Below are 19,094 nucleotides of genomic sequence, written 5' to 3'. Positions count from 1 at the left end.
CCCCCCCCCCGCACACACACACACACACACGACCACCAGCAGGGCCCGGGAGATACCCGCGCTCCGTGGCGAGGACCAGGGAACGCACCTTGATGGCCACCAGCACATGGGCCATGGCCAGCGGCACACCAATGTCCGGCTGGGGAAAGATGCTGGCCGAAGTGAAGAGCCCGAGAACGGCGAACACCCGCTTGATTGAGAACTTCAGCCGCAGGGACAGGGTGAACAGCTGCCAGAGGGTGCAACTTTGGTCGGGATCCGCCCCTGGGGCGGAGGCCAGCAAATCGCCCACACCAAGCAGCGTGGCCACCTCCGGGTACTGGAGCAGTGTCGGGAAGTCCGCCCGCGCGTATTGATATTGCAAGGCCAGGCAGCTAGCCCGCACCCAGAGGAGGGCCTGCTCTTCCTCTTCGACAAGCGACTGGCCCGACTGGGTGGTCCTCGGCCCGGACCGCGGCCCGGTGGCCAGAGCCACACACAGGAAGCAGGGCCCGGTGACGGGGGCGCTCGCCTCGGCCGTCTGGCCACCAAGCGGACACCCGGTCGAGTGGCTTGGCGCCGGGATGCGCTCCGGCCGGCCGGTATTCGGGTCCACATGCAGGACGGTGAATGCCCCAACTGCCGGGTCGCAGTCCGTGTGAGGGAAGGGCGCCTGCTCAGGCTGGACATGGATGATGAACTGAGGCCCGCACAGGTGCACGCGTATGCAACACATCTGGGTGTCAGGTGGCAAGGCATTCACAGGGGACGAGCGGCGGGCACGCGGGCGAGGGGCGCGGGGGGGGGGGGGGGGGGGGGAAGGGGGGGAGGGGGGGGGAGTGCGCGCACCGGTGGGGTCTGCGCCTTGATGCCTTTCTCTCCGGGGGGGCCCCGCCCTCCCCGGCCACCCCAGCGCCACTGGTGCCCGCAGGCACGCCCCTGTGAAGTAGGACGGGTGACCCCATTCCGGGGGGGGGGGGGGGGGGGGGGGGGGGGGGGGGGGGGGGGGGGGGGGGGGGGGGGGGGGGGGGGGGAGGAGAAAAGGAAGGAGGGGCAGGAGTGACGGTGCCCAGACGGACCAAGTGGTTGTCCCCGGGATACGGCGCATCGTAGGAGGACAGGTCGGTCGGTGGGCGGACGCGCACCGGGCGCCACGACACCAGGGAGGTCAGCGCATCGTATGGGGTGGTGCCCACGGCCGGCAGGCGGTAGAGGCCCTGCTCATCCGGTCGGGTCACATGGAGGGGGAATGTCGCGCCGGAGGTCATTATTCTCGGCACCAGTGGCTGGAAGGCAGCGGGGGCTTATCCGGTGGTGCTCAGCACACAGCGCCTGCCGCGATGGTGAACCCCGCCCTCGAGCCACGAAAGGGACAGGAGCAACGGGCACGGCTGGGAGCCGAGGGGATGAGAATCCGGGCGGGGCCTCCCACGGGTGTACACGCGCGTAAAGGCGTGTGTATGAGCCCCGCACAGAGGGGTCAGGTCAGGATGGGGGAGGAAGTGGAGGAGGAAACAGTGGCAGCGGCGTGCGCGGGATGAGACGATGGTGCGGCGCGCGACAGAAAAGGGGGAGGGGGGAGGGGGGGGGGGGCGGGGGAGAAGAGGGATGGTCATTCCTGGCGCCGATTGAGCGGCGGCCAGGCTGAAAAGAGCTTCGTCGATCGGCTTGGTTGCGCCCCTCGCCCCCCGCCCCTCCCCCCTCGCCCCTCCCCCCGAGCCGTCCGCGCCCGCTCGCCCCCGGGCCGGGGAGCCCCCCTTCCGCCACACATGCACCTCCCAGCTACGGCAGCCGACGGTGGGGCCCGATGCCCGCGAAGGACCGAGCAACACACCAAAACAGAGAGGCTCGCGGCACAACACCGGCACACCGCGGAGCGAGAGAGGGTTGTACGTGTGTCCGTTCGCTGTGTGTTAGGGCCTCCCTGCCGAGGACACCGGGGACGGGGAGATTGGCTGATGCGCCAGGGTACGGCTGTGCAAGTACGGTGGTGGCCCGGGGGCCGGGGCACAGAGGCATCCACCTTTGCGTGAATAGTAGTCCTCGGGCAATTTGTTTTTGTGTCCAAGCCGACCCGCGGCGAAAGGATCACGTCGAGGTCCGTGTGACCGCGTCTACCAACGGACAGCACGATTGCGTGGGGAGCGCGCTCGTGCATTCCTGTTGGCGGCGACCAGCGCTGATAGCGGGTGAATAGCAATATATCTATTGGAGGCAGCCGGCCCGCTTGGGGACGGCCGTGTGGTGTTCACGCCGCTTCGAACCTGGGGACGGGGAGGAGGCGGAGCGCGGGCGGGAAGGGACCGAACACCACTTGGGCGGGGCGGGCTCACGCACCGCCAGCCCCTCCCCGGCAAGCCGGCGCGCCTCGGTCCGCTCAGCCGGTCCAGGCCAAGTGGGGGGGGGGGGGGGTGATAACAGCTGCATGGCCCTAGGTGTATTTCGAGTGTGGGTCGGTTGCAGGAAAAAAAAAGAAGGAAAAAAGCAAAGGGAGGAGGGGCAAGGGGGAGCCCCGGAGCACGAGGGAGGTGCCACATTATCCGGCACCTGGTGGTGCCTGGAGGGCCCGCGTCCAGTCGTACGGGGCCCAAATCTGACGGAAGTCCCCGATGCGCCGGGCTTCGGCGGCGGCCGATGCCTCGTCCGGGCGCCGGCGTGACCGGCGCCACTCCGATTCGTCCATATCCAACAAGCCCCCGACAACCGACTGTCGGTGGAAGGTGATGAAGCAGGTGAGAGAGCCGTGTAAGCGGGGCCTCGCTTTTCCCCAGAAGCCTCGGCAAAGAAAGAGGCGAAAAGCGTGTGTGTGTGTGTGTGTGTGTGTGTGTGTGTGTGTGTGTGTGTGTGGGGGGGGGGGGGGGGGGAATCCCCGGCACAGAGGAGGAGACCCTACACGCACGTAGCCAAAGTCATCCGGAAAGCGCGAACGGTCCTCGATGATGTGAGCCATGCCGGAGTCGAGGCTGAACTCGACAAAGAAGAAGGGCAGATTCGGGGGAACCGCACGGCGGAGGCCGAAGGAGGTGGGGGCCGCACCGGCGTGCTCGCCCTGGTTGACCACGAAAGCCGAGCGTGGCCTCACGTCGATGACTTTCCGGTGCTGAGACCAGGTCTCGTCGGATTCCAGGAGGGCCTTCTATCTCGGGCAAAGTGACGGCGGGAGGAGACCCGGAGAGCCGGAGAGCCGGAAGGACGGGATGTGATCGCGCATCATGGTTAGCGGGGAAGGACTGAAGTGCGCCCTTCTCCAGGGGTGGGCACATGGCGTACCTTGAAGAAAATGGGCGCCTCATCATATGCCTCCTCGGGCAGAGGAATGCACTCGATGATGCCATGGCGGCGACGGGAGCCCTCCTCCGTGGTTCCCTCGCCGCGCTCGATAAACAAGCAGGAGAGTCCGCGCGCGGCGAATGCCTGGATCAGGCTCTTCTTGAAGTTGCGCAGCTCCACCAAACAGTCATCATCATCCTGCAGGGCCAACGATGAGGGCACATGAGCCCGGGGAACCAGCAGGCAGTGCCCCGGAGCCAGCTGGCCTGCTCTCAGAGGGCCGGGGGCGGAGGGGAGAGCCGGTGTGTCCGAGGTGTGTCAGAAAAAGAAAAAGGACAGGCGGAAGCGAGTGGCCCCAAGGTGGAGGATGCTCGCCTGCGCTTCCGGGGCAGGGCAGATACAAACGCACCCTGCCGGGGGAGCGCAAGGTACGCGTGGAAGCCGGACGAGATGGTCAGGTGCGGCCGGTACTGCGGGCTGTCGACGCAATACCAGCAGCGGTTATGCAGGCGCTCCTCGCGCTGAAGGTCTACGTGCGTAGGTGCGTAGGTGCGCACATGCATGCATGTGTGTGTGTGTGTGTGTGAGAAAGAGAGAGAGAGGGGGCTGCTGACAGCGGCGCCGGGGCGGATGGATGGGGGACGCACCGGAGATGGCACGCTGGCGCGACTTTTCCGTCTCCTTTGCGTGATCCTTGGCACGGGCCCGCCGCGGCGCCACAGCCAGGAGGTCGGCATTGTCGTCCTGGTAATCCAAGTTGTCGGTGTACCGACGGTTCCGCGCAATGTTCCGAGCGAACTCCGCGTCGGGGGAATCGGTATCGCGGGAGGAGGACTGCCGGGCAACGGCCGCCAGGAGGCGCTCCCGGCGCAGCAGCTCATCAGTCGACAGATCCGACTCGGCGGAGTTCTCGCCAGCATAGGCAACACGGTTCCCATGGCGATCATGCGTGGCAACCTTGAGACAAGAGGAGGAAGGGAGGGGGAGGGGGAGGGGAAGGGGAGGGGGAGGGGAGGAGCGGGTCAGAGCATTCGACGACAATGTCGAAGCAAGATGCAGGCTGCAAGCCCGGGCGGGGTGATCGTGGGAGGGATGCGCACTGGGCGATTCGGCCCGGGGACCTGAGACGGGACAAAGGCGGCATCCTGCTGACGCAGGCGCTCCAGCGCGGCCATCGGTGCCGAAATGACCCGCACGTTTGAGTCTCCCTCCGGCTGGTGGCTGTCAGCAGCCGGGGCCGAGGCCCGGGCCGGGGCAGCAGCCGGGCCCGGATCCAGCTTGGCCTTCAATGTCTGGGCCAATGCATGGTCGCCCTTCATCTCCGCACGCATAATGCGTGCTGCCAGCTTATTGCGCTCAGTGACCGACAGGGCAGCAGGCGCGGCAGGCGCGGCAGGCGCGGCAGCCGGGGCCGCTGGCCCGGCCACAGCGCCCGAGGCGGCAGGCCCGGAGCCCCGGGACTCGCTTGCCGAAGACACAGGCCCGGCGGGCGAGGCACCCCGGTCGGGGCTCCCCGGCGGGGAGACCGACAACGGAGCCGTGACCGGAGCGAAAATGTGGTCGCCGCGGCGCTGGTTTGTCCCGTCGATCAGATCCGGCGCGAAGCCGCCATACCCGCCCCTGGGTGTTGTCGTGCAGGTGATGGAGGCGTTCGGACGGGCAGGGTCAGGCAAAGGGCGAGCGAGAGAGAGAGGGGGGGGAGAGGAGAGGGAAATATGCTTGTGCATGTGTGCTAGTGGATGGGGAGCCGTGTGGCGGGTCTGGACGCACTGCGAGGTGGCCGATGGAGCAAGCAGCTTGTCCTTGATGGCCATGGTGTAGTCGGTCCTGGCGGTGGTCCGCGGGCCTGAGGCGCCGGCGGAGACGCGCACACTAAAGGGAACAACGGGAGAGTTAGAACCGGGGCTTGTACGAAGAGAGAGAGAGAAAGAGAGGAAGGCGCAAGAAGGTGTCGAAGCGCACCCTGGCTGCTCGTCTGATGGCCGACCAGTCGCCGATCCAGCAGTCAGCTCCTCAAGGCTCTCGGGGGTCTGGCGTGCGGCACGTGTGCGGGAGAGAGGGAGAGAGAGAAGGGGTGAGAATGTCTGCATGTGTGGGGGATTTTCCTCTCCCCTGCCCTGCTCAGGTGTGTACGCACTTCGCCCATCTCGAGCCATACTTCGGTCAGAGATCTGCCAGACTCCTGAGCGCGAGCGCGAGCGCGGGCGAGCTTCCGCTGCTTCCAGGAAAGGCCGCCATCGGAAACCACCGGCGCGGCTATGTGGCCAACGGAAGGCAGCAGAGTGTCAGTGCACGCAGGCAAGAGGGGGAGATATTGTCACCCGCGCAGACGCCCGGGGCCCGGGACGAACGCTGGTGCGTGTGTGGCTCGAGGCCAGCACTAACGTACGGGCACGCGGCCGGAGGGTCGATCCACCCATGTCCACGAAGCCAACATGCTTCCGGAGTTCATTTGCCGACTGCGTGAACATGAAAGGAGAGGAGGAGGAGGAGGAAGAGGGGCAGGCTGGTTAGAGGGGGAAGCCCGGGCTGGCGGCTAATCACGCAGTGCCGCGCGTGGGGGGAGGGGGGGGGGGCGCAACCGCGCAACACAAGCGCCGCACCTCCTCACGAGCACTGACCACCTTCGACGAGAAAAGGTACCGCTCGCCGAAGCTTGACATGTTCATCCAGTCCTCGCGCTCGGGCTGCGGCGCAGCCGTGGTGGCCGCACTGGCCGGCGTCATGGCCGGCCGGTCGTCCGAGTCGCTTGACGACGAGTCGGAGTCGGAGTCGGAGCCCTCACTGTCCGTCTATGTGTGTGTGTGTGTGTGTGTCAATGGGGGAGCAGCATAAAGCGACGGTCAGATGTGCGGGAGAGCACGAAGGAGAGGAGCGTGGCCCCGCCCCCCCCTGGCACATGTGGTAGAGCGCACCGAAAGCCGGCCAGATCGACGGCGACGGCGGCGATGCCGGTCCCGGGTGTCGTGCGTGCGATCGCTGCGTCGGGAGCGCTTGCGCGACCGCGGCTCCTCATCCGAGGAGGAGCCCCCAGCCGCATTGTCGTCGTCGCTGTCGGTGCTCGGAGAGCGGGATCGGCGCCGGCCGCCGGATCGGCGCCGGCTCGGGGAGCCAGATCGACGGCGCCGCTCAGTGCGACTTCTCCCGGAAGACCGGCGACGGCGACCGTCGGAAGTGCCGGCCTCGCGCCCGCTGATCGCCGACCGACTGGAGGACCGCCGCGATGAAGAAGAGGAGGACGAGGAGCGCTTTTCCTGGAACATGCTGCCGAAATCCTCATCCGGGGCCTCGAGCGAGGCCAGGAAAGAGCTGTCGTCGTAGGAGCTCATGGCGCGACGCAGAGAGGGCCGGCGGGGGTGGGAGGGCCGGGCAAAAAGCAAACGAACAAACAACAAACGGCGGGACTGTTTTTCGGGAGGTGTAGGAAGACAAGGTGGACGAAGGGGAGGTGGGAGGGGGGGGGGAGGGGAGAAGAGGGAGATGTGCGCCCCGACGCGTCGCTCGGATCGCTGCCGGGCCCGGGGCCACTTGTCCCTCTCGGCGCTGTGTCCTGTCCCGAGTGTTTGCCTCGGCTTTCTGGGCCGCGGTGCCAGCGCCTCGGGGGGGGGGGGGGTCGTGGTTGATGCTGGCGGAAGGAGCGCACATTCGTGGGCACTTGAGAGGAGTGGTATGTGTGCGCATTTACTGCCACCGCATTTGAGCATAGTCTAGTGGTATGATTCTCGCTTCGGGTGCGAGAGGTCCCGAGTTCGATTCCCGGTGCTCCCCAGTTTTTTTGGTGGTCTTTGGCCACCTTTTTAGAGTGTGTCGTCTTTGAGGGCTGATTGCTGGGGGGGGGGGGGGGACCGCGTCGCACTGGAATTTGTACATGGTCGCCTATCTACCCCCCTGACCGCGGCCAAGTGTGTATGTATGTGTGTGTGTGTGTAGGTGAAGGGAGGGATAACCGCTGGGAAAAATCACAGGCCCGGTCCGCCACACGCACGCACACACACATACACGCACACGCACGCACAAATGACGGCAGGACGACATCCAGTCGATCAAAGGGTGTATTCTTGAGCGTCGACCACAGGTGAACGAGGCGAGGCAGGGAAAGGGGGGAGGGAACGGCCTCTCTCATCCGCGCTCGAAGCCAGACATTCCGCCACCGGCGTGGCCATACGCGTCGCCCATGATACTACGGATCATCTTGTTCTTTTGCGCGGCGCTTTTTTGCGTCGGCTCGGCCATGTCGACCAGCGGGTTGAAGGGCCGGTACTGGGCATCCTCGGTCTTGCGCTCACTGTAAGTGGAGCTCTTCAAGTAGCTATCCATGAGAGACGGCCCGGCTCGGGGAGTCGGGGCCTGTGTGGGCGGATGTGCGCGGGTGGCCCCCGACACAGGCGGCCAAGTGGCGGGGATACGGTCAGGCGATGGTGGTGCGCGGGTGTGCGGGTGTGTGGGTGCGCGGGTGTGCGGGTGCGCGAGCAGGAGGCGGAGCATGTCTACGCACCAGCGCCGGGCGTTGGAGGGTCACGAGGACTGGCTCGTCGTCCTTCTTTTGGAGCTTTTCCTGTGTGTGTGTGTGTGTGTGTGTGTGTGGACAAACAGCAATATGTGAGGAGCTACAGCTGACTGAGGAGAGGAAGTGTGTGTGTGTGTGTGTGTGTGCGCGTGTGTGTGGCAGGACAGACGAGAGGGCACATCGTGGGCCGGTGTACCTGCTGCTTGCGCGCCACATCGGCCGGGGTGTCTGTCCAGACAGATCGGTCGCCGAGAGCATTGGGGTTGCCAGACCCGAGGCGCTTACGACTCGGTCCGAAGAGATTGATGTCCGGCAGAACGGTCATCCACTCTTCACGCTTGGTGGAGCCATCATCCTTCGGAGTGACCGCGCGGAGAAGAGGAGCAAGTGTCCAGAGCAAGCAAGAAGTCAGCGTCAGAGCCATGAGCATGTCCCGGCCCCATTGCACGATGGGGCGCACGCGCGCGCGCGCGCGCGCGCGCGTGTGTGTGTGTGTGTATGTGTGTGTGTTCCGGGGGAAGGAGGGGGCGAAAGTACAGGCAGATGCCAAGGACGCACCTCTGGCTCGGCGGCCGCCTCCAAGCGACTGCGCTGCGCCTGAGAAACCGAGTTGAAAGAGTCGATGGTGGCGGCATTCACATGGCGCTGGGCCTGGTCGAAGGTCATGGCCGAGGTGATGCTCGGGCCAAAGTCGTCCGAGTCATCGGAATCGCTGTGATGGAGTCCGGGACCGGGGGCACCGGCAATGGGTCCCGGGGGAAGGGGCCCGGGCGGCCGGGCCGGGCCGATGGCCGCCCCGGGCGGAGCAAGCCCGGCCGGCAGCTGTGGCCCAATGGGCGCAGCAGCAGAGGCAGCGGCACCCGCGTTGGCCAGGTGGGCCGGTACCGCGGGGCCAATTGTCGCACTACCATTCCGGCCATCGTCGGTGGGGGTGTTGCTGCGAGCCGGCAACCGAATGGGGGAGAGGGGCTCGGCTGGAGGGGGGCTGGCACGCTGGCGGCGCTCGCTCACAGGCGAGGGGGAACGGGACCGGGAGCGCCGGCGACGGTCACGATCGCGGTCGCGGCCACGATCGCGGTCGCGGCCACGATCGCGGTCACGGCGACGATCGCGCGAACGGTCCCGAGAGCGAGAGCGAGAGCGAGAGCGAGAGCGAGACCGGCGTCGACGTGCAGAAGATCGGGACGAGTCGCTTCGACGGCTTCGGCGGGAATCCCGATCGCGTGAGCGGTTTCGCGGCGACAGATCGCGCGAGCGACCGGACGACCGCCGATGCGAGGATTCGGTGCGCGACCGGGACCGGCTGCGAGAGCGGCTGCGGCTGCGAGAGCGCCGGCGACGCCGGCGCCGGCGATCGTCGTCGCTCATCTCGGCAGGCGAAGGAGGGGTAACGGGGAGAGGCTTCGGAGACGGGAGAGGCGTGGGGGAGGGGTATATGGGAGGGGGGGGGGGAGGTGGGGGGGAGGTGGGCCGTGTGCCGGGGAGCAGCGTGCAGGAGCCGCGCGCCGAGGCGCGGGAAAAAGCCATCCACGACCGGCGCGTGACCTTCATTGAATAATGTGACCCGGGCATGATATGGCCACCGCGCGGCTGATCGCTCGACATCTGTTGTCATTTTCCATTGTGGGCCAGGACCGGGGGCGGGCGGGCGGGCGGGCGGGCGATTGAGGGTATAGCGGGGGATGGAGAGGCGCGTGCCGTTGCTGCACAACGTCCCCATGCCCTGGCCAAGCATGTTTCTCGAGGGGGCGACTGCGAGGTGCTGGCGCGGTGTCAGGGGCCGGCGTGACGCACGCTCCCCCGGGGCGGGGCTCGGCACGCGCCCCATGCTCTGGCCGTCGACAGCCGGCATGCCGACGCGTCCTGGTTCGCGGCGCGCCGCGGGAGGCCCCTGTACAGGCGCCGGGCCAGGCGCCGGGCCCTGGGAAGCCCACATGTTAGTCCAGCCGGACACTGGTGTCCCCCCCCCCGAGCCGTCCGCCAAAAGAAAACATCCCCACTGCGTCGGGGCCCTTGTTGTACTTTCTCCTCCATCAGGCTCTTCCGCCCTCTATTTTCCCCCTCCCTTCTCCTCCCCCTGCAATATTGCCCATTCCTTTCTTGTCTGCTGCACTCCCTCGCCCGCGCAACGGTCGCCTTTTCGCCACTGCCTCCCGCCTTCGCCGTGACCACCGGGCTGGTTTGGCCCTTCCACGCGACTGCCCGCAGGTGCTTCTTGCTGCCCGAACCCCTTCGGGACAACTTAATTCCCCCGCCGTCGCCCTGCTCGCCGGTGCACCTCCCGCCGCAGCCCTCGACACTGAAGCATGTCGTGGCCGACGCACCGACTGCCAACACGGCTGTCGCATGCCCAGACCCGGCCGCCCCAGGACTCGGCGATCCCGGCACAGCTACGTGAGCGCATCGAGCGCGTGCGCAAGGTCCACATGGCGGTGTCGGTCTTCCCTCGGCTGACCAGCCCGCCGTCGTACCTGCAGCACCTGCTGGCCATGCCGGCCAGCGACAAAAACCCTCCCTCCGGCCTGAGCCAAGACCTGGTCGGGCCCAGCGTCGACAGCGTGGACCTGGATTCCGGCGACCCGCCGGCCGAGCGCTGGTACTGCAACCCGGCCGCCTTGCTGGAGACCCTGCCCTCCAGCTGGTCCTTCGACCAGGCCTTCACCAACATCAAGCTCGACTGGGGTGGCCTTTGCGCCACCATGGGGACCGGTGCGGGGCTCAAGCGCTTTCCTGCCACCATGGACCTATAGCCCTGCGGGCTCTCGGCCTGTCTCTCTCTCTCGGCCTCTGCTTTCTATTCTGACACTGGTCACACTCATTGTATCGGGAAATGATCCCCCCCCCCTCCCCGCGCTGGTGCATGCCGGGCCCGATGGCCAGATGCCGACAACAAGCCGCGCAGCATTCGCAGCAATGTCACGGTCCCGCTCTATTGCGGCATCTACTACTTCGAGGTGATGGTCCTCGAATGCGAGGGAGCCGGGTATGTAAACCATCATCATGGACAGCATCTTTCCTTCGGGCCCCTCCCCGGTGGACACTGACATGCTGTCCTTTGTGCGCCGCCTCGTGCCCCCACCCCCAGGGCCACTTGTGTCGGCTACTCTTCGCACAAGTGCGTGCAACAAAGTCTCCCAGGTGCGTCATGCCTTCGGTGTCTGGAGGACCCGCTGTGTGCACTCCATTCCTTTGGCCCAGTTGTTGGCCCGCATCAGCGAACATCATTGCACGTGGTGGCCCGGCCCGGCGGTTCGTGCCCCGGGGCATCCCGGGTCTGCACGCAAAGGAAGCGCAGGCCCGGGACCCCTTGCGGAGCTGGCACTTCCAGTGCTACGGGAGCGCCCCACCGCAGCCGACCAGCACTTGCCTTTCATGCGCCGGGAGGGGAGAGAGGGGCCGAGGCAGGACTGGCACCAGCGCAGGAGGCGGGTTGGTGGGAGGGGTGCCGATGGGGCACATGCCCGGCGTCGGCTCCTGGCGCAGTTGCTGACCCTCCGGCCGGCTGACCATGTGCCCTGAATGGCCCGTGCGGCGCATGCCACAGGCTGGGTCAACGAGTCCTTCGGCTACCACAGCGACAATGGGCACTTCTACAATCAAAGCAGCACGGGCACCACCTTCGGGCCGTGCTTCGGCGTGGGCGATGTGATTGGAGCCGGGTATGATATCCGCCGGCGGCGGATTTTCTTCACCAAGAACGGCGTATACCTGGGTGCGTGTGGGCCTTGATGTCCGCCCGAGGGGGCGCGGGAAGCCGCGATCTCCCGGGACCAGCCTTTTCGCGGGCCGCCTCACTCACTGTGCCTTTCTCTGCGCGTGCGCGCGTGCCTCGCCTGGTTCCTCGCCCCCTCGGACGACGGGTGACCCGATGGTAGGCTGCCCAATCGACTTCCGTAATGTCGACGGCCGGGGCTGCCCCCCGGCGTCGGTTTTCTTGGCCCCCGCCGTCGGGTTCACCCAGCCCGGGGATAGCGTGGTGGCCAACTTCGGCAACTGGCCCTTTGTCTTCGACATTGACGCCCATGTTAAGGTGCGTCTCCGACAGGGGAGTGGGGAGGGCGAGGGAGGTGGCACTGCTCGCTGGCCGGACTGACCAGGCCGCCTTTCCACCACCGAGCCCAGGCCGAGCAGGAACGCGTGTGGTCCATTCTGCAGGTGTGGCCGGACCCGGCCGGGCAGCCACGCACCGCCGGGCAGCAGCTGGCCGGCCTCTTTGACCGGATCTATCGGAACCGGCCACGCACGCTGGAGGACTATGGCCCGGGGAAGGGCCAAGCCGAGCCCGGCGAGGCGCGCTCGGCCGGGGCCCACCCGCGCGAGGCGGCTGCCAGCGACCGGGGCTCCTCCATCGAGCATCTGGTGGGCAATCCCCAGAGCCTGCCCAGTCCGGGCGAGCGCATCGAAACCGAGGCTCGGCTGTTGAAAGTCGGAGCCCAGTCCCTGGTTCTGGGGTACCTGATCCACCGCGGCGCGGATCAGGCGGCCGAGGTGCGAGGAGTCCCGACGAGGGGGGGGGGGCGGGGCGGGGCAGGGAGCTGCTTCTCTTCATGCAAAAACACCCGGTGGGGCACGCGCGCCAAATCCGGCACTGGGGGGCATCACAGCCAATGGCTTCCGAGGGACTGACGCACCAGTGTGGGTCCTGTGCGGCGTGTCGCTTGGCCTCCGTCGGGCTGGCCTGCCACCCGGGGGGCCCTCGCGCGCCTGCTGACCGCTGCCATGTCAGACCTTCTTCCGGTCGACCTACCCGGAGCTAAGCAACAACATCGAAGGAGAGCCGGCCTCCGGCCCGGGCCAGGAGCCCCTGGCCGCGGAGAGCCCGCCGCCCGCCGAAAGCAGCACCGACAGCCCGAAGCCCCGGTCGCCGGTCGCCCCGCGGCACACGGTCCCGCTGCAAATGGCCCACGATCTGGAACGCCTGCGCGGGCAGATGGAAGTGGCCCGCATCCACCGGACCGTCAATCGCCTCATCTGCGCCGGGTACCCTGCCGAGGCGATGGTCATTTTGCGCCAGCTGAAGACCCACGCCGGGGAGGCGTCCCCCCGGCTGGCGGGTGATGGCGGCACCTCGGCCGGGCCCCCCAAGGCCGGTAGCATCAGCGCCGCCGAAGCTGTCCTCATGGATCCAAGGTGCGTGGAGGCCCCCGCGGCAGGGCCGTGTTTGACACTCGCCCAGCGGGCCGGTGGGGGGGGGGGGGGGGGGGGGGAGTGCTCTGCTCCAGGAGTGCTCGGGCGCCTTGCCTCGCTGCCAGGTCCACTGACCGCATGTGACCCCGGACCATATGGGGCCCGGGCGCGGCTGCCGTGCATGTGCGCCTGTGTGTTTGTGCATGCTGTCACGCTCGCTGGCGCTTGTCTGCCTGCTGGGCCGCTGCTCTGTGTCCCGCCCCCCGGCCGCGGAGCAGGCTCAAGTTCCGTCTTCTGGCTCTGGACTACGTTCGACGGTACCTGCGCGGCGGGTCCCTGGCCCCGGTGGAGATCTTCGACCTGAGTGTCCCTCTGCCGGAGGACATCCACCGGCGCATCGCCGAGATGGGCCCGGGCTCGTGGCGGCCCTCCTGCAGCCAGGAAAACTTCCCCGACCTCACGGCGGCCCTCTACTATGGGCAGAAGCTCAACCATGACAGCCAGGACCTGCTGGTGTCGGATCGCCATGCCTTCCTGCATGTCAATCGGCTGTTCAGTCTGCTGGCCTATTTGGGCCGGTCCTTCGGCGAGGGGGCCCACCCGTCGGACGGGATGGCCCCCGAGGCGCTGCATGCCCCCCAGCCGGGGGACTGGTCGGTCGAAGGGCCGGCCCAGCCGCCCAGCGACGCGGACCACGCATCCGGCGGACCCATCCCCACGCATCGGTATCCCCCCTGGCCGCTGCTGGCCCCGACACACGTCCAGGACATCTGGGCTGTGGAAGGGGAGCCCGGCTTCAATCGCGTCACCAGTGAGTGTGCCCGTGTGGCGGCCCTGGTGAATGCGGCGCTGCTGCGTGCGTGCATTCCTCCCCCTCCCCCGCGGTGGCCCGTCGGGTTGCCCATGTCGCCATGCTGATGCACCTTCTCGCCGTGGAGCCCTCTAACTCACGCACGCACATGCACGCACCCATGTGTGTCCTTTGACATACACACACATGTCCCTGCCTGTGGCCACTTGTGCACATGCACATGTCCGCCGCAATGTGCCGACCCATGCGCGTCCCCCCCCCCCCCTCGGGCACGGGAACCCCCTAGACTACTCCCGGTTTCCCATTCGCCCGCACCTGGAGCTCATGGCCCGGCAGGCGCGAGTCTGTGAGAAGATGATCATCGAGGGACCGGCCCCGGCCAGCTGGCCCTACAGCGACAACCCCCCAGCCGGGCACAGCCCGAAGCTGGTCTTCCGCCAGGGGTTCCCCTTCGTGGATCCGTTCCGGCCAGCCGGCATGGATCAATTGACCCGGCAGTCGGCCTTCGACATGGCTTGGGACTCGTCGGGGGTGCCGGCGGCGGCCGGGGCTCAGTCGGCCCCGGCCGGCGGGCGCTCCGACCCGGGAGCCCCGGCTGCCGGGGCCGGCGACCGGAATGCCCTGTCCTGGAACAACACCCTGCAAAAGAGCGACCTGGCCTTTGTGGATGCGGCCCTGCGCTCGGGCATCGGCCCGGGGCCGAAGCATTTCTTCGCGTCGGCGATGGCCGCACCACCGGCGGCGGCCGCGGCGGCGGTCGCTGCCGTGTCGGTCCCAGCATCCGCCCCCGGGCTGGGGCCAAACTTGGATCCCACCAAGGTCGGCTCCGCGGGAGGGGCCTTCCGCGGGGGGATGCCGGGCAGCGGCTCGACTGGCAGCCCCTTCGGGCAGCCGGCGCTCGGGAGTGGCCCGCTGCGTGTGCCGACCTTCGCCTCGGGCGTGCCCCTGCCTGATGGCAGCAGCACCCCGGGCCCGGGCGTGGACCGCTCGTCGCAGCCGGGCCCGCATGACCAGGCCTTCAGCGGTGTGGCCGCCTCCAGCTCGACCGATTCCTCGGTGTCCGATACGGCAGCCGACGGGCAATACCTTCGGCCAGCGGGCCAGTCCTGGCGCGGAGCCCCGGCCCCCGGAGCCGGGCAGGGCAACGCCTCCGCGGCTGCCGCGGGCGGGCAGCACCTCCTTGCCACGGCCGAGCCGACCGCCACCCAGGAGGACGTGGACATGGGCGAGTAGCGAGATCTCCAGGGGGCGTGCCGGCCAATGGGCCGGAAGTCCACCGGGCGGAGAGGAATCGGGCCACCAGGGGGGCCAGCCCCTCGCGCTGACACCCACCTCGGGCCTCGGGCCGTTCATTGCTAGGATGGCCGGCGAGAGCGGCATCTCGCGGCGCTCTCTCGCCCCCCCCCCCCCATCTTCCTCTCGCGCCCCTTGTCCATCGGTATCTCCTCCCGGCCAAGGGCACGGCACAAAAAGGGGATAACAGCATCGCCACCAACAGGAACAAGAGCAGCAGCAGCAGCAGCAGCAGCAGCAGCAGCAACAACAAAAACAACAACAAGAACAGCAGCAGCAGCAGCAGCAGCAGCAGCGTCAAGACTATCCCAGGTGCCTGAGCCAGGGCGCATGGAAGCGTGCATCTTCCGCCAGCTCTCGCGATGATGCAACATACACGCAACGGCTCCGGTGCCCAATTCCACCCACAACCGCAACATGTATGGCGCATACAATACACACGCTCAACAAACTTCCCGCCCATGGCTGTCAGGAGCCGACCCGAGCGGAGCCCGACTCGGTTGCGACCCGGGGGGGGGGGGGGGGGGGCAGTGGGTGGGGCCGCACCCGAGGCCGCACCCGGGGCCACACCCGGGACAGGGCGAAGGAGGAGCGGGGCCGACGATGCGATCGGCGCGGATTCGTGATCCGTTGGCAGCCCGGGCCATCGGCCAAGGGTGCCAGGCTGATCCCCCAGGAGGATCGGGCGGCGCCGAGGCCGCCGCCGACGGAGCGGCGTGCGGGCGCCGGGTGGGCGCGAGTGCCCAGGCGCGCGGAGGGGGATGTGTCAGCCCTCGGGCAAAAGGGGCCGTTGTTCCAGGGGGGAGGTCCCGTGCTGCATCATCCACACGGCTTCTCTCTTTTTTTGCAGCCCCCAGCTCCTCCTGATTTCCCTCCGCCGGTCTGCCCGTCTCCCCGACTGAACGGCAGCCGCATCCGCCTGGCCGTCGATATTTTCGCCCTTCCGTCCCTTCGCGAGGTTTCCCGTCACGGGCCTCTGTTCACCCTGGCCGCCTTCCGAAGCAGCATGTCCTGTCGTCCTTGTGGCCCGGCTTCCGATCAGCCCCCCCGGGGGCGCACCCATTCCACCCAGGCGCCAGATCAAGCGAGCCCCCTCTTGCGGTCGTCCCTCCCCTTTCCCCCGGCCAAGCAGGGCATCAAGATGATTGGTGCGTGTCTCGGGCCTCTGCTCATTCTCTCGGCACGGCTTTGCGTGTCAGCCGAAGACACGCACACACAGGCGCTCGACTTCATGTCTAACACCACCCGGCGTCTCGGCTGCCCTTCCTCCCTTTTGCCGATCCCTCCTTCCCCCCCTCCCCGCCTGTGCCTCGAATGCCTGTCTTTGGGTGGGCTGGCGGGGGCGAAACAGACATTGGTATCAATCTTTGCGACCAGCAGTACCGCGGCATGAATCGAGGCCGCCAACAGCGCCCGGGCGACCTGCCGGTGATGCTCCAACGCGGCTGGGACGCCGGCGTCGACCGGGCGTATGCCACGGCCGGCAGTCTGCGCGATCTGCTGACCTCGCTGCGCATTTGCGTCGACGAGCGTGCGTCCGCGTGCCCTCCTCCCTCCCTCTCTCCCCCTCCCTCTCTCTCAGACACGCACACACGCACACACACACACACACACACACATACACCTCTTCCTCGGTCACTCTCCTGGTTTCTCGGGGGGAACCTCCTCCATATGTGACTTGGTATTCTGATGCATTGTCTCGATGTTGGCCCAGCTCGTCTGATGACCACGGCCGGCGTGCACCCAAGCAGCTCCAAAGATGCGGTGGCCGCCCGGCCGGACATGCGCTCGGGCAAGCCCGAGACCTACGAGGGTCTGTTTCCCGGGCACTACGATGTCAGCCTGCTGGCCCCGTACGCGCGCATTGAGCAAGAGAGCGGCCATGCCCGTATGAACAACTACTTTCGCGCCTTGGACGCCCTGCTGGCCGCGGACCAGGAGCAAATGGCTCATTCTCTGGCAAACGGCCTGCCAGCCCACCGGAAGATCATCGCCGTCGGCGAGTGTGGCCTTGGTGCGTGGGTCTCTCCCCTTGTCGCCTCCCTGTTCGCCGCTGTCCCTCCGCCACGCTCGCCACTCGGCTGACTTGGGAATGTGCTTCCCCATGCCCCCCCCCCCCCCCCCTCCCCCCCTCCCCTACGGGGCCGATGGCAGACTACGATCGCCTGCGCCACACGACCAAGAACATCCAGAAGGAGTGCGTCCTCCGGGTGAGTCCCTCCAAGATGCATGGGCCGGGTGTCTGACACTTCTTTCACTACCTTGGCCGGGAAAACGCCAGCGTCTTCATGCGGCACTTTGACCTGTCGGAAAAGTATCGACTGCCGATGTTTCTTCACAGCCGCAACTCCTGCGATGACTTCCTCTCGATCATGAAGCAGAACCTCCACCGGGTCCCGGGTGGCGGTGTGGTCCATTCCTTCACCGGGTCTTGGGAGGAGGCCAAGCAGCTGATCGAGCTTGGGCTCTTCCTCGGCGTGAATGGCTGGTGCGTGCGATGGGGCCCCGCCCATCCGGTTCTTTCTACTCTCCCTCTTCCCCGACGATTGATCCCTCTGACCTCTCGCCTTCGGGTTTGCTCGTGCCTCTGTTCCCCAACGCACACGCACACGCACACGCACATGCACACACAGCTCCCTCAAGACCGAGGACAACCTCCAAACGGTGCGGCGCATTCCGCTTGAACTGCTGCTGCTGGAAACCGATGGCCCTTGGTGCATGATTCGTCGGTCGCATGCGGGGTACCATTTGATTCGCTCCCACTATCCCCAAACCCGACCGGAATCCGCCACACATCCGCTGTCCGTGGTTCGCGATCGAGTGGAGCTGGTCCACATGAACCCGGTCCTGGAGGTTGTCACGGCCATCCGCCATCCGGATGGGCCGGAGGCCTACCAGCTCCTGTCGGACGAGGAGAAGGACGCCGCCGAGCGGGCCCTCGCGCACCAGGTCTTCCTCAACACCCTGCGCCTGTTCCACCCGGAGGAGTATGCGACTCATGCATCTGCGCAGTGAGGCCCTGGGGAATGGCGCGGGGCACAGGACAAGCGTGCCCCATGTGCGCGGACCCCCGCTCCGCGCGCGGACTTACCTCTACTCGGCCCTCCTCCCCTGGCTTCTTGCCTCCTCGCTGCGCGCACCCACCCACACCCACACACACACGCACACGCACGCACGCACATGTGCGTGCATTGCCCAGGTTGACGGGGAGGCCAATAGACGCCAGAGGGTGACTGAAAGACGGAGGTGCAACCGAGAGCGGCCCGGGGCGGACAGGCGTGAAGGGGTGGCCTGTATCGGAGGCGCGCCCGGGCCGGCAAGGGGCTGATCGAAATGTGCGATGGCGTGATTAGTCGCCAGGCGTGACTTGATAACGTGGATTCTGGCGCCTGGACCGCCGCCCCGTGGGGGTTCCGGCGCGCGGTTATCGCGAATGCGCGCGCGCGCGTACGTGCGCGCCGGCGGAAAGAAAAAAGGGCACACGGTCCTGCGGCGGGCCGGGGGGAAGGCGGGAGCGGGCTTTTCCCGGCTGGACCGGGCCATGAAACCATTTGCCCGCCAGCCGACGGGGACGGGGGCGAGTGCGCGCGGGCGCGACCGCGCAGGGCGGGAAGAACTCCGGGAGAGCTATTGCCAGCGTACGCCGGCCGGGGTTGGCCCTACCACGGGGTGCAGGGGGTGCGGCGGGGCGCGTGGCGCTGGGGCGCGTTGTGGCCGGGGCCGCCACCGGGCGGAGGCCGCGCAGCGGGCCGCACATAACCAACAACGAGCGCCCGGTGTTGTTGGCAGCAGGGCGCCGACTCGCCGCGGCAGTCAGAGAAGGGAATGCGCCGAACCCCGCCCCGCCCTCCCCTCATGCCGGGGCGCGCCCGAGCGAACCGAATGGCCATTTGCCCCACCGACTCGCGGGGGTCGCTCCTCGATGACGTCGAGCCCGGACGGAGTGGGCAAACGCGCAGGGCCGCGCTCGCGAACGCCCGGCCACGGGGAGCTGCGTGAGATCCGGCCTCGCGCCGCACACCTGCCCCTCGACTCGCGCCCGGGTCTCTCGGGCCCGTCCGTTCGAGGGCTCGGGGGGGGGGGGGCGGCGTGTGCGGCCCCAGCCCC

General features: G+C 67.6%; 5 protein-coding genes and 1 non-coding gene across 6 annotated transcripts in view; 3 read left to right on the top strand and 3 right to left on the bottom strand.

Moving 5' to 3' along the window:
* H696_02226 (hypothetical protein) overlaps window positions 1-1,559 on the bottom strand; it is a 9,155-nt gene extending 7,596 nt beyond the window's left edge. Inside the window, exons 1-2 of the mRNA XM_009496126.1 lie at window positions 1,059-1,559; window positions 89-679 (exon numbers count right to left, since the gene is read on the bottom strand). Of these exons, the coding sequence (XP_009494401.1) occupies window positions 89-679; window positions 1,059-1,247 (780 nt within the window). The 5' untranslated portion in view covers window positions 1,248-1,559. The remainder of the gene's footprint in view (window positions 1-88; window positions 680-1,058) is intronic.
* An 815-nt stretch (window positions 1,560-2,374) lies between these two features.
* On the bottom strand, window positions 2,375-6,718 carry H696_02225 (hypothetical protein). Its single transcript, XM_009496125.1, has 12 exons — window positions 6,165-6,718; window positions 5,853-6,041; window positions 5,639-5,708; window positions 5,387-5,505; window positions 5,212-5,279; window positions 5,020-5,121; window positions 4,350-4,869; window positions 3,897-4,206; window positions 3,659-3,778; window positions 3,250-3,515; window positions 2,879-3,115; window positions 2,375-2,686 (listed from the first exon to the last, which is right to left on the bottom strand). Exons 1-12 carry the CDS (start codon window positions 6,576-6,578, stop codon window positions 2,516-2,518), a joined length of 2,586 nt encoding a protein of 861 aa, XP_009494400.1. The 5' UTR covers window positions 6,579-6,718; the 3' UTR covers window positions 2,375-2,515.
* A 227-nt stretch (window positions 6,719-6,945) lies between these two features.
* On the top strand, window positions 6,946-7,017 carry H696_02224. The gene has a single exon. It is a non-coding gene; the product is annotated as a tRNA-Pro (tRNA).
* Window positions 7,018-7,267: 250 nt separating this feature from the next.
* On the bottom strand, window positions 7,268-9,124 carry H696_02223 (hypothetical protein; the record flags this gene model as incomplete). The annotated part of the gene is made up of 4 exons (XM_009496124.1): window positions 7,268-7,596; window positions 7,745-7,804; window positions 7,953-8,111; window positions 8,315-9,124. The coding sequence occupies 4 exons, from the start codon at window positions 9,122-9,124 to the stop codon at window positions 7,369-7,371; spliced, it is 1,257 nt and encodes a 418-aa protein (XP_009494399.1). The 3' UTR covers window positions 7,268-7,368.
* Window positions 9,125-10,062: 938 nt separating this feature from the next.
* H696_02222 (hypothetical protein) lies at window positions 10,063-15,084 on the top strand (the record flags this gene model as incomplete). The annotated part of the gene is made up of 9 exons (XM_009496123.1): window positions 10,063-10,465; window positions 10,637-10,739; window positions 10,842-10,894; window positions 11,301-11,468; window positions 11,632-11,786; window positions 11,879-12,244; window positions 12,483-12,886; window positions 13,162-13,739; window positions 13,981-15,084. The coding sequence occupies 9 exons, from the start codon at window positions 10,063-10,065 to the stop codon at window positions 14,925-14,927; spliced, it is 3,177 nt and encodes a 1,058-aa protein (XP_009494398.1). The 3' UTR covers window positions 14,928-15,084.
* Window positions 15,085-15,815: 731 nt separating this feature from the next.
* On the top strand, window positions 15,816-18,228 carry H696_02221 (hypothetical protein). The gene is made up of 6 exons (XM_009496122.1): window positions 15,816-16,135; window positions 16,339-16,518; window positions 16,702-17,001; window positions 17,142-17,184; window positions 17,269-17,475; window positions 17,621-18,228. Exons 1-6 carry the CDS (start codon window positions 15,994-15,996, stop codon window positions 18,000-18,002), a joined length of 1,254 nt encoding a protein of 417 aa, XP_009494397.1. The 5' UTR covers window positions 15,816-15,993; the 3' UTR covers window positions 18,003-18,228.
* Window positions 18,229-19,094: the final 866 nt, after the last annotated feature.

The sequence above is a fragment of the Fonticula alba genome (assembly GCF_000388065.1).
Source record: "Fonticula alba strain ATCC 38817 unplaced genomic scaffold supercont2.3, whole genome shotgun sequence".
Classification (NCBI taxonomy): Eukaryota; order Rotosphaerida; family Fonticulaceae; genus Fonticula; species Fonticula alba.
This window is presented reverse-complemented; position numbering and strand designations above follow the sequence as displayed.

Coding starts and splice junctions, on each gene's coding strand:
- H696_02225 (XM_009496125.1), bottom strand. CDS start 6,578: ATGAGCTCCTACGACGACAGCTCTTTCCTGGCCTCGCTCGAGGCCCCG. Junction 6,042..6,164: donor GTCGATCTGGCCGGCTTTCG/GTGCGCTCTACC, acceptor ACACACACATAG/ACGGACAGTGAGGGCTCCGA. Junction 3,779..3,896: donor GCGCCAGCGTGCCATCTCCG/GTGCGTCCCCCA, acceptor CTACGCACGTAG/ACCTTCAGCGCGAGGAGCGC.
- H696_02221 (XM_009496122.1), top strand. CDS start 15,994: ATGTCCTGTCGTCCTTGTGGCCCGGCTTCCGATCAGCCCCCCCGGGGG. Junction 17,185..17,268: donor ACCAAGAACATCCAGAAGGA/GTGCGTCCTCCG, acceptor GGAAAACGCCAG/CGTCTTCATGCGGCACTTTG. Junction 17,476..17,620: donor TTCCTCGGCGTGAATGGCTG/GTGCGTGCGATG, acceptor ATGCACACACAG/CTCCCTCAAGACCGAGGACA.